The 14769-nt window shown below is 41.4% G+C and overlaps 1 protein-coding gene across 1 annotated transcript in view; it reads left to right on the top strand.

Annotated features, from left to right (window-relative positions):
* clybl (citrate lyase beta like) overlaps nt 1-14769 on the top strand; it is a 68534-nt gene that overhangs the window by 39962 nt on the left and 13803 nt on the right. The window contains exon 2 of the mRNA XM_042221825.1: nt 869-1082. Within this exon, the coding sequence (XP_042077759.1) occupies nt 869-1082 (214 nt within the window). The remainder of the gene's footprint in view (nt 1-868; nt 1083-14769) is intronic.

Raw genomic sequence — 14769 nt, 5'->3', positions numbered from 1 at the left:
TCTGCTGTCATTACAACACGATTGTTGTTAAAATGTTCCAGACCTGAAGTGACCCCACCTTATTTGAGCAAAGGATCAGCAGGTATCGGGGAATTTCCTTCTCTGTTTTTTTTTTTAAATATTTTTTTGGCTCGATACCAAATGTTAGCTGACTATAATATCTATAATTTACTTACTACTACCACTGACAATGCAATTTGTGACTTCGTAACATGGCATACTTGCAATTTAATTTTAAATTGCATTATCTTTATGTATACTTAGTCATTTGGGAATTATGTGACTAAAAGAACACATTATTATGTAAAATTGATTTTACCTTCAGAGCTCATGGTAGGAATAAAGATCTGCACTTTTAAGACAAGTTTTTCTGTGACTCAGCACTAAACAACAGTGACTCTGATACTCATTCACTTTCTGCCGTGCCTAGATATTCAGCAGCGTGACAATAATTAGCATATGAGTGGCTCGGTGTTTGAGTGAGTTTGTTCTCACAAAGACTGCCAAAGCACAGGTCAGCGTCTCTCATTCACTTCAATGAAAAGCTGAAGGGCAAACAGAACTCCCAAAATGAAATGCATCCAGACTTTCACTCAAATCTGAGTGAGTCCTCCTCACTGGATCTCCATGAGTGTTATAAACACTACATATATTATGAATGCAGCAACAGCCTTTAATTATTCATGGCCCTTAGCTACTTATTGATACTGTGTGTGCTCATGAGTAATATATGCACCAGAGACATGAATTAGTGCATTCATAGTACACCTGCCTGCCATTTCTGTGTATGTACTCTGTGCACCAAAGCATGTATGTTTATGTCCTTACATCATCATGTCCTTATGTATGTGTATGTTGTTGTTGACAGGAAGGGCGGGTGGCTCCGGGCCGCAGTCTGGCAGTTGTATGCTGAAGCATGGCGTCATCACTATCACTCTGCAGGCTCCTCTCTGCACTACATACCCCGCAGGGCAGTTCTCTACTGCCCTGGCAATGATGAGCGAAAATTGAAGAAACTAGCCTCACTGGATGTCGACTGTGCTGTGCTGGACTGTGAAGATGGAGTAGCCCTCAGCAAAAAGGTACATAAGTACTAAGATGCATGCTTGTAAATGAAATTCAGCTTGGTATTAATAGGATAGCGGGGAAGCCACAAACACTCCCATAGCTGTGTGATCTTGGATATATTTTAATTCCCATATCTCTCTATCAGACAGGTGCTTGGTCTTAATCACTCAAAGGAAAACTACCTAAGTGAGATGTTTATAACAAGCACATTTCACCCCATTATGATAGTATAAAGATAGCGCTCCCCCCCTCAACCGCATTAGAGTCATTTAAAACAAGGTGACCATGTCCCACTGGGATAGCAGTGGGAAAGCACCAGATGCAGCAGGTTAAAAGCATTCTCCTCCTGCCCACGCTACCTCCTCATTGGCCCTGCTGGACTGCCCATGAAATTGTGATTGGAGAGTGGGATAAAGAAGGGGCCCGGGCAAAAAGTTAACTAACAAAGGTTTTTAAGTCATGATAATAAAGATGATTGATATGGCTGGAGGCTGTTCCTGTAGTAGACAAAGACAATAAGATGATGGCCTGTGTGACTGACAGCTAAAACTGTGACCCTGCGATGGTGTTGGTGGGATGTAAGAGCTTCTGTCTTTATTGTGTGATAAAGGGGAATGTGGAGAGGAATGCAGCACTGAAGGAGCCATTCAGGCTTCAGATGCTGGACTGTTGCACTGTCAGCAGGTCCATGTCCCCATCTTCCTTGTGTTTAAGCAGAAGTGTTTTGCTCCAGCATATTCTTTACACCAACATATTCATTTCACCTGAAACATGAACGTTTTGGGGGACTGAATTTGTAGGCAACAATTGCAAATTCAGAATTTTGTTTTTCTCATTTTCAAAAGGTCTCCTCTGTGTTAGCTACTGCTGGGTTGTGCCTATAGCCCCAGTATGTGCTTTTACAAATAAAGTGAAAATGTACATAGCTACAGGATATACCCATTTATTCAAACTGCAGAGTAATGTCCCTCAGCAGGCATACCACTCTACTTTCGACTACTACTTCTCTGAGTAATTCACATAAAAATACCAATACATTAAATTCTGGAAAATAGTATTGTCCACCAGTAGTTTTCTACCTAATAATCCCATTACTTTCTCCTGTCTGCACTACACTGCAAAGCAGAACATAGCGTCAGAACAGATTTGAGCTTTTGACACTTTTTGACATGTTGGCTTTCGGCACAGTGTGCAAAAAGTCTTGTAGCCTATTATGTGTTTGCTAGGTCGTGCTGTGTAATATAAAAATTAGTAATATACTCAATAACAAAATGCACCTTCCCTACTGGCACCCTTTCTTCACTTTCCACACTCTTGGCGTCTTTCTCCACTGTGGCAATTGGAAATCCATGGGGGATGTTGTGTAGTTCTACCTTCCCTTAAGATGATATTTTTTCCTTTTCGATGTACATCTCTGTGTGTGTGTGTGTGTGTGTGTGTGTGTGTGTGTGTGTGTGTGTGTGTGTGTGTGTGTGTGTGTGTGTGTGTGTGTGTGTGTGGGTTTCTGGGAATACCACAAACATTTGTTTTGGATTTATAAATTTCTATGTGGAAATGAGTTGACTGAAATAATTGTTTTACTTTTCACTGTGTGTTTAAAAAAAAATCTTTTTCAAATTATCTTCATTACATAGCCTGGGGGGATATTTATCGAGATCCTTTTTTTTTTGACCCCTTTAAACCATCAAAGCCAGACTGACAAAATATTGTGTCTTAAGTCTGGCATTATTTTCAGCAGTTCTTGTGGAGAGAAGCAAAACACGTGAGGAAACAGGTGCTGATACAAATTTTTACATTTATTGTTTTTGAGAAATTAAACAACTAGTTAAAGGAGGTGAAAAATCTTGTCAAAAGGTGTTACATGCTTCAGAGGTGATGCACTTCTAATGATGCACTTCTAATTGATGCCTGCTGCCTACAGAGGCTGTGTAATGGCTCATATTTGATGCTTTATGGTTATATCTACACCCAAAGCATACTTTTATGCTTTTATGATTATTTTATTCAGTTATGCACGCATAAATCCAATAATTGTTTATTAGGCTCTCAGTGCTGCTAAAACACAGACGAATTACCTGACAGCTCTGTACATAAGCACACCTGGAGTCAGTGAAAGAGAACTGATGCTGCTCTTTTGACGGACGTTGTGCGGACCCTGTGTAATGTGCGCACACAGGTTGGTTGAGAGACTATTTACAGTTTATTGACATGAAAACTCAACACACCACTAAAAATATTATTAAATGTCTTCAAAGGAACTTTTCGTTTAGTGCCAAAAAAACGTTGCCTGTTACTTTTTTCTTCCACGTCTTCCTGTTTTTATGTGCTTTCTCTTGCGGCTCGTGGCTCACAGTAAGTTTAGTCAAGTACCTACATTAAAATTTTTGCCAATTTTTGATGTGTTTTGGCTCCTGCTTAGTTTTAGGTTTGGATGTGTTTGTTGGAAGTCGCTGTGCCAAAAGCATCTGCAGAGTAAATGTAACTTTATGCAAATCAGATGCAGATGCTGCTGCTGGACACGCATGCATCTTACTGCCCAAGTAAATACCAAGCTCGATTGAATAATGCACTGACACAGTTGTGTGTACCTAGTGAATGGTAATTTGCAGGAAGCGTTGGAAGCATACCCCGTAATTGCTTGTCAAAAATATTACCCTTACCCTGTCTTTTATTAACTCAATTTGAGCTGTGCGTTGGGACCAACTGATCTATAAATGGATGAGAGTTAGCTATTACAATGTGGGTGTGTGTCTGCTGACAATTTCAACACTGTATAGCCTAGAAACGATTATCTTCACCATGACAACTGCACAGTCTGCACTGTGGGTTTGGCAAGGCATGCCAGGCTTCAACAATGTCCTAAAGTCTCATAATGCATATCTAATGGGAGCAAAGCAATGACCCAGCTTGCTAAATGCCATTCTGAACCACTGTTTTGGTGAATATAACAATGGCGAGATGGCGAAATGTTGAGTGCAGTTACTGAGTATGCATGAGTAGGCCTTAAATGGGGCTACTGCCCACCACCACACTCCTATTATGTGTTCATTAATGTATTCTTTTCATTATCTTTCACCTTCACCTTAAAACAGGAAAGGATGTTCATGACAAAAAGGTACGTGGTGAAGGTCACTCTGGCCCCCCCTCCCCTTTTAAATTGAAATCCAGGAATGGTGGCTTTAATTGCCTGCCACTTTGACTCTAAAAATGTCTGCACTCCATCTTGGCAGTAATGCTGGCAGCTTAAGAGGTAGGGAGAAAAGAAAGGGAGTAAAGGGTAGGAGCCACCCAGAGCTTGCTAACTGTCGCCACGGACCCAGAGGGGAAAGAAGGAGGAGGTGAGAGGGGAGGGAAGACAAGGCTGACTGCTCTAACACTCTTACACATATCATCATATCTGTATGATCAGTGGGGTGGAGGAAAAGGGAGGGCAGGTTGAAACCCCAGAGCGGAACTGACGGCTACACCTGTCCTCTCTCCTCCTCACTCCCTCGCCGTCTTGTTCTTTACCGTCCCCCTCTCTCGCTCGTCTCCCCTCTCTAGGGTCCGCAGGGTTAAGATTGTTTATGTCTCTCTCCCCCCATGTTCTGTCTCCGTCTCTTGGTGCCCTTTGGTCCAGTATTCCTCCTGGTGTTTCTCTTTCTGCCTCTCTTTTCCCCACATGGGTCCCTCCATCCTCCATGACTCCCCCCTGCCTCCCTGCCGCAGAGATTCTCTCCTAATCCCTGGAAGTTTGGAACTAATGAACTAACTGCTGAGCCGCTGCCACGGAGCTTGGTCCCAAACTATACTGTACTTCACACTCGATTTCCTCTCCAGATGGCATAGTGGCGCGGCCGGCACAACGGGGAGCACCTCTCACACACCCGCACGCGCCTGTAAATGCACACAAGACCAGCAGAATACAAACATGCACACATGCATGAGTGTGTACGTGTAGTCACATACGGACATTCGCACACAAGTACACACAGATAAACACATACACAGATTGTTACAGTTGGTATCCCACTGTACATCAGTGTCCTGCATTCATTTCAGTATGTTACTGAACTAGGAACAGTTGTTAGGGCTTGAAAGGAGGTAATTCACTTTAAAGTGTAGGTAGTATATACAACTAAATAGAAAGTCGGTGAATAAATGGAGTAATCAGAGCCCAAAGTAGTGTTTAAAGTGCTAATATGAACAGAAATCGGTCAGTAGTAGACTGTAAGATTAAATAAACAGAAGGTTGTGATTACAGCCATACACTGTACCTTTGGTTTTGCATTATTAAATCTCATTTATATATAATACTCTTACATTGGATGCACAAAGTCTTCAGGCCTCCATAGAATAAAATGCAAGGCAAACTAAAGCATTAACACATGAACAGAATATTGAATGTGACACTTTTACGACAAAATAAACAAATAAACAAAAGTCTTGTTTGTTGGAGGGCAGTTGTCTATAGGTGGATAATAATGTCATGCGCCCCCTGTAGTCTAAGAAAATATGATTTTTTTTTACCAAATTGACCATATTTCACATTTTCAAAATGAGTAATCAAATTATATTTACAGCACTTTACATTGACTTTACTTTGTGCTCTACTTAGTGACTTAGGAAGTGATGGTTAAGTGTACATGACAGCATCTAATTCGTAATGCATAGTGTTAAGCCAGACATTTCTCTCTCTTTGTCTTTTCTCTGTAATTCTGTTTTTACAGTAACACTAATATCCACTGGTCTTGGTACTTTCAGTTGAATGACACATTGTGGAGTGGATGTCATCATTATAGTTGTATATTAACTTTATCTCATTGTCAGTCAATGCATGAGCTATGGTCTATGCATGAACTGTGTCTGACGCCAGAGAATTGCAACTTAACATAAATTATGCAGCCAACTGTCAACTGATACGTGACCTCAGTTCACTGCTCACTGTGTTGTTTCAGAGGACACTCAAAGGCCCGCTCCCTGTTTAAGTGGATTCAAATGAATAAACTCTTGACAGAAAGTGCTCCTGGGGAATAATGGTAACCGGTAGAATTATGAATGCTAAACATTTCTATTTAGTGTGTATTATACAGGATGGGACTGCACATGTATTTACATCCTTGTACGTGTGCTTGTGCATGTGCTCTACACCTCAGAAGACCCCAGAGACTCCAGAGAAACTCCCAGTCTGTCTGCCAAAACTCACAACTGAGATGTAATGCACTCCGCCAGAAAGTAGACCCTGTCCTGGCCATACGAGAAATACCATCCAGTCCAAACCTTACTGTTTAGAGTGCGTGCGTGTTTTAAGTGTCATTTGTCAGGAATCAATTGGTCTGTTTGTTGAGAGAACCATGGGTAGAGTAACCAAGTGGTCAGGGTGTACAAGGGAGGGATGACAGTCCTGTGATTAGCATCCTTTGCGATGAAATGTTGATGTATTTGTTAATTTTTATTTTTTTTTAATTTATTAATTTTTTTAGCAGCAATACTTTTGTGTGTCTGTTTTTTTTTCAGTTTCAGAAGTTGTACACTTGCTATTAACAGCTTTTTTTCGGCCCCTCTGGTTGCGTTTTGAAACTCATTTGTGCTACAGCTTCAGTGGACTGAGTGCGAGGAATGAACCTGAGCAAGGCAGTGGAAAATGCCGAGATGGAGAACAGAGAGGTCCTCTCTGCCTCTCATTATCCTGTTACACTCTTGTGTTTTCACTGGCCAGCACCACTCTGTGCTACGTGGCTTGCGCAACCCACCCAGTGCTTAGAAAGTAACCCAGTATGAGTAGTGTTGATGGAGAGGAGTACAAGGCGATGAAAACATTAAAGAATGGGAGGAAGAGAGGGGATGGAGCAGATGGGAGGATGAGATGGGAATATACTTTAGCTCTTATTTCACAAGAGATTTAAATATAAAATTTAATATTGTGTTTAAGTATTGGTGGGCATTAAGGGAACAAGAACTTGAATTACTAGTTAGCGCTATAAATAACATACACTAAAACCTATGAAAAAGTTTCTTGCTCTAAATCATAATCACTTGAAAATAACATTTGTATATATAACAGTGAAAAATGGCAATATAAGTTGAATATGTCTGTTTTTTGCACATCTTAAATGTATGGGGCAGCACGGTGGCACGGTGGTTAGCACTGTTGCCGCACAGCAAGAAGGTCCTGAGTTCAATTCCACCATCAGGCCGGGGTCTTTCTGTGTGGAGTTTGCATGTTCTCCCCGTGTTTGCGTGGGTTCTCTCCGGGTACTCCGGCTTCCTCCCACCGTCCAAAGACATGCAGCTTGTGGGGATAGGTTAATTGATTAATCTAAATTGTCACTAGGTGTGAATGTGAGTGTGAATGGTTGTCTGTCCCTGTGTGTTAGCCCTGCGACAGACTGGCGACCTGTCCAGGGTGTACCCCGCCTTTCGCCCTATGACAGCTGGGATAGGCTCCAGGGCCCCCCGCGACCCGGAAAAGGATAAGCGGAAGCGAATGGATGGATGGATGGATTAAATGTATGTCTTATTTTTAAAAAATATATCGTTCACCAGTTCTTGTTTTCTTTTATTTTCTTTTTGCTTATTTGTCCTTTAATTGTTTCATCTATTTTGGGCAGATTCTAAATTGTAGTAGAGGTAAATGAAAATCCACTAGAAAAAGAGAGCATATTTCTCCTTTACTGGCTTCTCTTCATTGGCTCCCTGTTAAATCCAGAAATGAATTTAAAATCTTTGTCATCATATACGAGGTCTTGAATATTTAGGCCCAATCTTTTTCTAAAGACCTTATAGTACCATATCAACACAATAGAGCACTTCGCTCTCAGACTGCAGGCTTACTCGTGGTTCCTAGGATATTTAAAAGTAGAATGGGAAGCAGAGCCTTCAGCTTTCAGGCCCCTCGTATGTGGAAGCAGCTCCCAGTTTGGATTTGGGAGACAGACACTATCTCTACTTTTAGGATTAGGCTTAAAACTTTGCTTTTTGACAAAGCATATAGGTAAAGCTTGATCAGGTGACCCTGAATTCTCCCTTAAGTTAAGCTGCAATAGGTTGTTGGGAGCTTCCCACGATGTGCTTCTTCTTCATTCACCTTTTTCACTCAATGTCTTTATACAACACTCTGCATTTAATTCCACAGCATGTCTTTGTCCTGTCTTCCCCCCCTCACTCCCAATCAGTCATGGCAGAAGGCCATCCCTCCCTATCCAGTTTCTGCCGGAGGTTTCTTCCTGTTAAAAGGGAGTTTTTCCTTTCCACTGCCTCCAAATCGCTTTCTCATAGATTGTTGGGTTTTTCTCTGTTTTATTGAACTGAGCTGTAGTTTAACTACAAATGAGCTTTAGTGAACCTGTATATCAGTAGCATGAAGGTAAATTAACATGTTTTAATTGGGATTGTGCTCACTTGGTCAGTAACTATATAGTGCAGCCTTCAAGAGTGCCTACTTTAAAACAGAACCCTAAAATGATTGTGTTTAAGCTGTGATTCATGGTTGAATCTCAGCAGGAAATTAATTATAGTTCTGTGGTAATGTTCAGAGAATCTGTACAGCACACAAATTTCACCTTCATGTATTTAATATACCTTCCACATTTTCTTACCTTGTTTTTTCCTGATATCTCTAATTTTAACTGTGTATGCGTCGATTCCATTTTTTTTAAACTGCTTAGTCAATTCAGAGTTGCAAGAGGGAGAAATGTGGGAAGAAATACAGTCATTCACGTTCACATTCACATCTATGGTCAATTTAGACCAAGGGTGACACTAATGAACCTAACCTGCATGTCGTTGAACTGTGGGAGGAAACCAGAGTAGCTGGAAAGAAAGAAGCCACACAAGCACTGGGAGAACATGCAAACTGCACATAGAAAGGCCCTACTGGCAAGGGGATTTAAACCCGAAACCTTCTTGCTTTGCTTTTAAATGCACTTTGGGAGAGAGCTTTAGCAAGTGAGGGCACACTTGGAGAAATCCCAGGTATATTGCTTGGTTCTGTATAAGTGGGTGGTTTTAAGGGGTGCAGTCTGTAGTAAAGGGTGTGGTTGTGAAGACTGGTGAGGTACGAGGTGCTTTAGGGTGGAGTTTGAGTGATTATAATAAATTTGAATCAAATGCATTGTGACAGGCACTCATTAAAGGTTCGGGAAGACTGGGGCTTACTGAGGATTTTGGATGATACACAATGAATATGATAATGTCAAAATTGAGTCTAGTTGTAATGAATGCATGGATGAGAGGTTTAAGTCTTTAAATTAGCTGAGAAGCAGTAAAATGGTCAGACTTCATTGGTGGGCAGATAGTGAGAAGACAAAAAGCATCACTCAAAAAGCTTGTAAATGCAGCAAATGTTATATAAATATATGTATGGTGAATAGGGATGGATACCCGTACCCATCTGACAAAAACGGTAGTAACCAGACCGAAAAGCAGCGCACATTTCGATGCTTTTTTTTTCCTGAGATGCCCTACACTTTGGATTCTAGCCAATCATTTTACCTTTCTATCTAAACAACATTGACTGGAGGTTAGTCCTGTGCAGAGTGTAAATCAAAGAATCATCTGCAGTACAGGAACAGAAATCTTATAGGTTACTGGGGATGGGTACCGGTATCCGGTGCCATTATTGCACAGGTCCTGACATAAACAGTAGTAACCAGACCAAAAAGCAACGCACATTTCGGTGCCTTTTTTAATTTGAGATGTCATACACTTTGGATTCTAGCCAATCATTTTACCTTTCCAAGGATAGTAGGTGGGCCCGGGTACGTACGTTCTTTTAGAGCAGAGCTACAGCTTAAAAATGCCCAAGGCGAAGCGGTCAAAAGTCTGGCTGTACTTCACAGCAAAAGATGCAAACTCAGCAGCCTGCAACAAGTGCTTTAAGGTGATACTGTGCAAAGGAGATAAAACCTCGAATCTGATGAAGCACCTGGCCACGCATAGCGATTTTTTAAAAGCTGAGAAATGCACTGTATTTGATAGCTTGCTGCAAGACCTCACACCAACCACATCTACTACGGGTGTGTAACTATGACGGTGTTTGCTAGTTCACCTTACGTGCATTAATTTAATAACGTGGTTAGCCTACTCAACGTAAATTACACACAAACAACATTAAGCTACTCACCCAGAGAAGAACGGCTGCTGCTGCCATCATCATCCGTCATCATTTCTGCTACACTGGCAGGGCTAGGGGTTGGGACTCTCCTCTTCAGGTTCTTGGGGGATGTTGCTAACTCCGGGTCCGATAACAGGCACCACACCTGCAGTAGATGTGCTCGGTGTGAGGTCTTGCAGCAAGCTATCAAATACGGTGCATTTCTCAGCTTTTAAAAAATCGCTATGCGTGGCCAGGTGCTTCATCAGATTCGAGGTGTTTATCTCCTTTGCACAGTATCACCTTAAAGCACTTGTTGCAGGCGGCTGAGTTTGCATCTTTTGCTGTGAAGTACAGCAAGACTTTTGACCGCTTCGCCTTGGGCATTTTTAATCTGTAGCTCTGCTCTAAAAGAACGTACGTACCCGGGCCCACCTACTATCCTTGGAAAGGTAAAATGATTGGCTAGAATCCAAAGTGTATGACATCTCAAATTAAAATTCGGTCTGGTTACTACCATTTATGTCAGGACCTGTGCAATAATGGCACCGGATACCAGTACCAATCCCTAGTCACCTATGAGATTTCTGTTCCTGTACCGCAGATGATTCTTTGGTCCACACTCTGCACAGGACTAACCTCCAGTCAATGTTGTTTAGATAGAAAGGACACATACCAATAGAACTAAACACACACATACACACAATTCTGATATTATAGAGCAGTAATCAAACTATAGTGGGTTTGTTTTGGTTTTATTTGTTTATACATGTTGTTATTTGGTTATTCGTCAAATGGCACTGTTCGATGTTCTTAGTATCTGCCAACATAGTGGAGTTACTTCTTATAATCAACAGACATTGATCCAAAGCTCACAAAGAACTGCCAGCATTGCTGAGAGTTTTTGTCAGAAAAAAAGCTGGTTTAGGAGGAAGGTCTTTGAATGAGCTGGGTTCTTCTGTAGTTGCAACAAGCACTGAAGTTGTTGTGATCACCATGAATTTGGCAGTCTCCCAACTCAACATGACAGCATTCCAGGAAATACAGACGAAATGCGTCTGGGATGTATGAAATGGAACTACATTTGTGACTTATTGAGGAGCTGCCCACGCTTTTCAGAAGTCTCTGTCCTACTGCTTGTCTTGTGTAAACTTACTAAACTCATTGGCTTGGCCTATGGTATTGATCAGAGAATAGTCACAATGTTGCATCAATCCAAGACAAAAGTAAATATATTGTATAGCCACCCTCAACCCCCAAAACAACTCCCTGTTACAGAGTCATGTAATAGGGGCCCTAATACAACCCTAATACGGAGTCATATATATATATTGTATTGGCCATAAACTCAGAAAAATGTGTTTTGAGGTATCAAATCAAATTGTAAACAATTAGACCAGAGAACTCTGCTTTGGTTTTAGAGGCCCAAAAGCTATCCTGGAATAAATAAAGATTTTTAAAACTACAAATATGAAATGATAAAAAACCTGCAGTATCCAAAAGATCAATAGTTTGGCACTAGTTTGGAGAAGACTGGTGGAATCTTTTCTTATTTTACAGAATGTAAAATAAAAATGTAAACTGTATTTTTTTTTTTCATGGATTGATATGGTATCATGGATTTCAGCTTGTAATGAACTGTAACCAAAGATTTTTAATGAGCTCCTTTCATGGCTAATTAAAGTGTGTAATAACTAGCTGTTTTTTGCCTCATGCTGTCAGCTTTGACCATCAATGACAGGCAGGTTTCATGATTTACAAATTTCTCCTCCTCTTTCCTGCTAGTTACGTCTTGTTGTCTGCACTGACAGTGTAACAGATAACACAGAGCGCCTCCGACTGACAGAGTGAAGGCCTGAATCTCCTCCTGCTACGTCTCAGTTATCTGCGTAGCCTGAATTAGTCAGTCATCTCACTTCCACTTTATAGAGTGCAGCATGTCACTTGTCAAAACGCATCCACGATAACTTGAAGCCTACAAAAACACACACACGCACACAATCTGGCACACACTAACAAAGACAGATGAGCAAGTGTGGACAGTTACACTTGAGGCTGGCAGCCTTCACCTGCGAGAGTCTACAGCTCATTGTAAATGGCATCACGAGTTACACAGCAGGGTGCAAAACACCCGATCTTAAAAGGTATTAAAAAAAGGAAAAACAACTACACGCATTGTGACTCATGATCTTGCACTCCTTAGACATGAAACCCTATATCCACTTTCAGGCTAAAGATACAGCACTCTACTGTTTGAAGGCACAATGGAAATGATAAAAGTGGGATGAACATATAAGCTGTTCTTGTGAATGCAGGTGCACAGATGTGAGTAATTTTTTTTAGAATGACATTGACTTTTTAATGTTGTAAATAATGCTAATTTATGACATCTTAATGTTTTTGCTATTTACTATAACTATAACAATATTATAACAATATTGTATGAGAAAAAAATAAGTCTAGCCCAAATTATACCCTTTAAAAAAATGTCACATATCCTCTGTATATCCACCATAATCATGCCTCTACTGAAAAAACAATTCAAGCTGAATGAAGGGACAGACTGTGTGTACACGTATACATGTATAGACTATCCAGAGGGGGTGTTTGACGTTCCCTGTTTCAAGCAACGTGGCAGAAGGGCTGGAAGTCCATGATCTGATGCTGAAGAGGAAGTTGGTCCTGCTGTGGACTGCACATATACCAGTTTGGATGCTGTAGTCTGATTTGGTGTCTACAAGGCGGTAGCCATGCTGTGTCACATATATACAGCACTCTGTAGGATTCTGAGTGTCAGAGCTCAGGCTGTGTGTTAAGAAGCTGCCCTCGCTCTCCTGGAAGGTCAGCCTCTCTGCACTTGAAAAGCTTCTCATGTGCATCTATGCGTTCGACGGCCCTGCCTGCCTGGGTGACTGCTTGCAAGCTTGCCTGCCTGTGTGTCAGCCTCTAATGATGAGGATGATGGAGGGAATCAAAGAGGGGATGGCGCTGACGTTGGGGCGAGCTCTCCATAGGACACCAGGTGATTGGGGAGGGAGCTTTGAAGCAACTTGTTGGATGGCTGTCCATTAATGTAAAATATCTTCTTTTCAAAGAGCTTTATTCAAGCTCAGAGTAGCGGAGCCCATAGGGGTCAAGGTGTCTGGCAGAATAATCTCTCTCTCACTTTAGGCGGAAAAGAAGATAAAAGTAAGGATAGTGAATAGTGACCTGGGGCCTCATTTATAAAAATGTTCTATGTTTGAACTTAGTCTTAAGATCATGTGTTCAGATGTCTAGATCGCTTGCTTACAATCGATTCATGAAAGATGCTGAGGACTAAATAAAGGTGCTTAGACAGGCTCTGAGAATGTCATTTTCTGTTTCAGATCACAAAACAACTTAAACTGACCGCACCTGCCTTGTAGCTTCCCATTTTATAATGTTTAGTGGATAACAAAAACAGAGAGATGCTATTTTGAAAGGCAAGGCAATTATGTGCAAATAAAGTCTGTCAAATCTGCAAACTAACTTTTCACTGTCCTTCCATAACTCAAGGACAAGAAAGCCTTCGGTGTGACAAACAATTCCTGTCACCTTTCACTAACATATCTTATTGTTATGTTCGTAAAAGGCAGCACAGTGGCCTTCAGTGTGGAGTTCGCATGTTCTCCCAGTGTTCGAGTGGTTCTCTCCTTCCGTGTACTCTGGCTTCCTTCCACGGTCCAAAGAAATGCACTTAGTGGGTAAATTGGCCATAGTTGCGAATGTCAGTGCAAGTGGTTGTCTATTTCTTTGTGCTAGCCTGCATCAGGCTGGCCACCTCCAGCCCTCCCACGACTCTGACAATGTCTTGCCGAAGAACCACAGGCCTGAGTGTCTCTACGTAAACAGCAGAATAATCACTTTTTCAAAATTAAAATTTTCTTGGTGCAAAATAACTCATAGTGTTCTATGTTTTCCATCTTTAAGGATTCTTAAAGGATTCTTAAGATGAAAATTGATTGTAAGAGTTTTTTATATGAGACCCCAGCCCGTCTCCTTGACCACTTCTGCTGCCGTGGCCTTGGAAAAGAGAAGAAAAGACATCTGTCCTTTTCATGAGTGATTTCTGCTTGCATAAGAAGAATTTTATACACGCGGGTCACCAGTATATCAGGTTGAGCCTTGAGAAAGATATTGGGAGCGTTCCCGTCTCTGATCTGAGGACGTTATAAGCACGCTTTTTGATCGTTTCTGGGTATCTATTTATTTAATTTGGTCAGGGATCAATGTGACTCCTGGCACATAAAACAGCCAGCAGTTCTCACAGATCAGTTTTCTCTAGTCACCATGAACTACGCAGGGACAGACAGAATTTTATCCACCAAGTAGCAGGTTTATGAATAGTGAGTTATGGTTGCGTAAATCGCCTCCGTCCGTTTCAAGTTACTGCAATCGAGTTGCGGGTCTGTGTTGGCTTATGGGAGAAAGGAGAAAGGAGGAGAGAGCAAAATTTGAGTAAGAGTCAAAGATCACAGTGCCCTCATCATATGGTGTGACAATCCCTCTTGTCTCTTTCAGTGAGGCAAAAAGGAGACAAAGATGACACACAGCAGCTCAGCCTGTTCATGAACCCTATTAAATCCAAGGAAATCTTTGATATGTAC

The sequence above is a fragment of the Haplochromis burtoni genome, unplaced genomic scaffold (genome assembly GCF_018398535.1).
Source record: "Haplochromis burtoni strain Fernald_Lab_line unplaced genomic scaffold, NCSU_Asbu1 Contig_75, whole genome shotgun sequence".
NCBI classification, from domain to species: Eukaryota; Metazoa; Chordata; class Actinopteri; order Cichliformes; family Cichlidae; genus Haplochromis; species Haplochromis burtoni.
The sequence above is the reverse complement of the archived record's forward strand: the minus strand, read 5'-3'. Positions and strand labels throughout refer to the sequence as shown.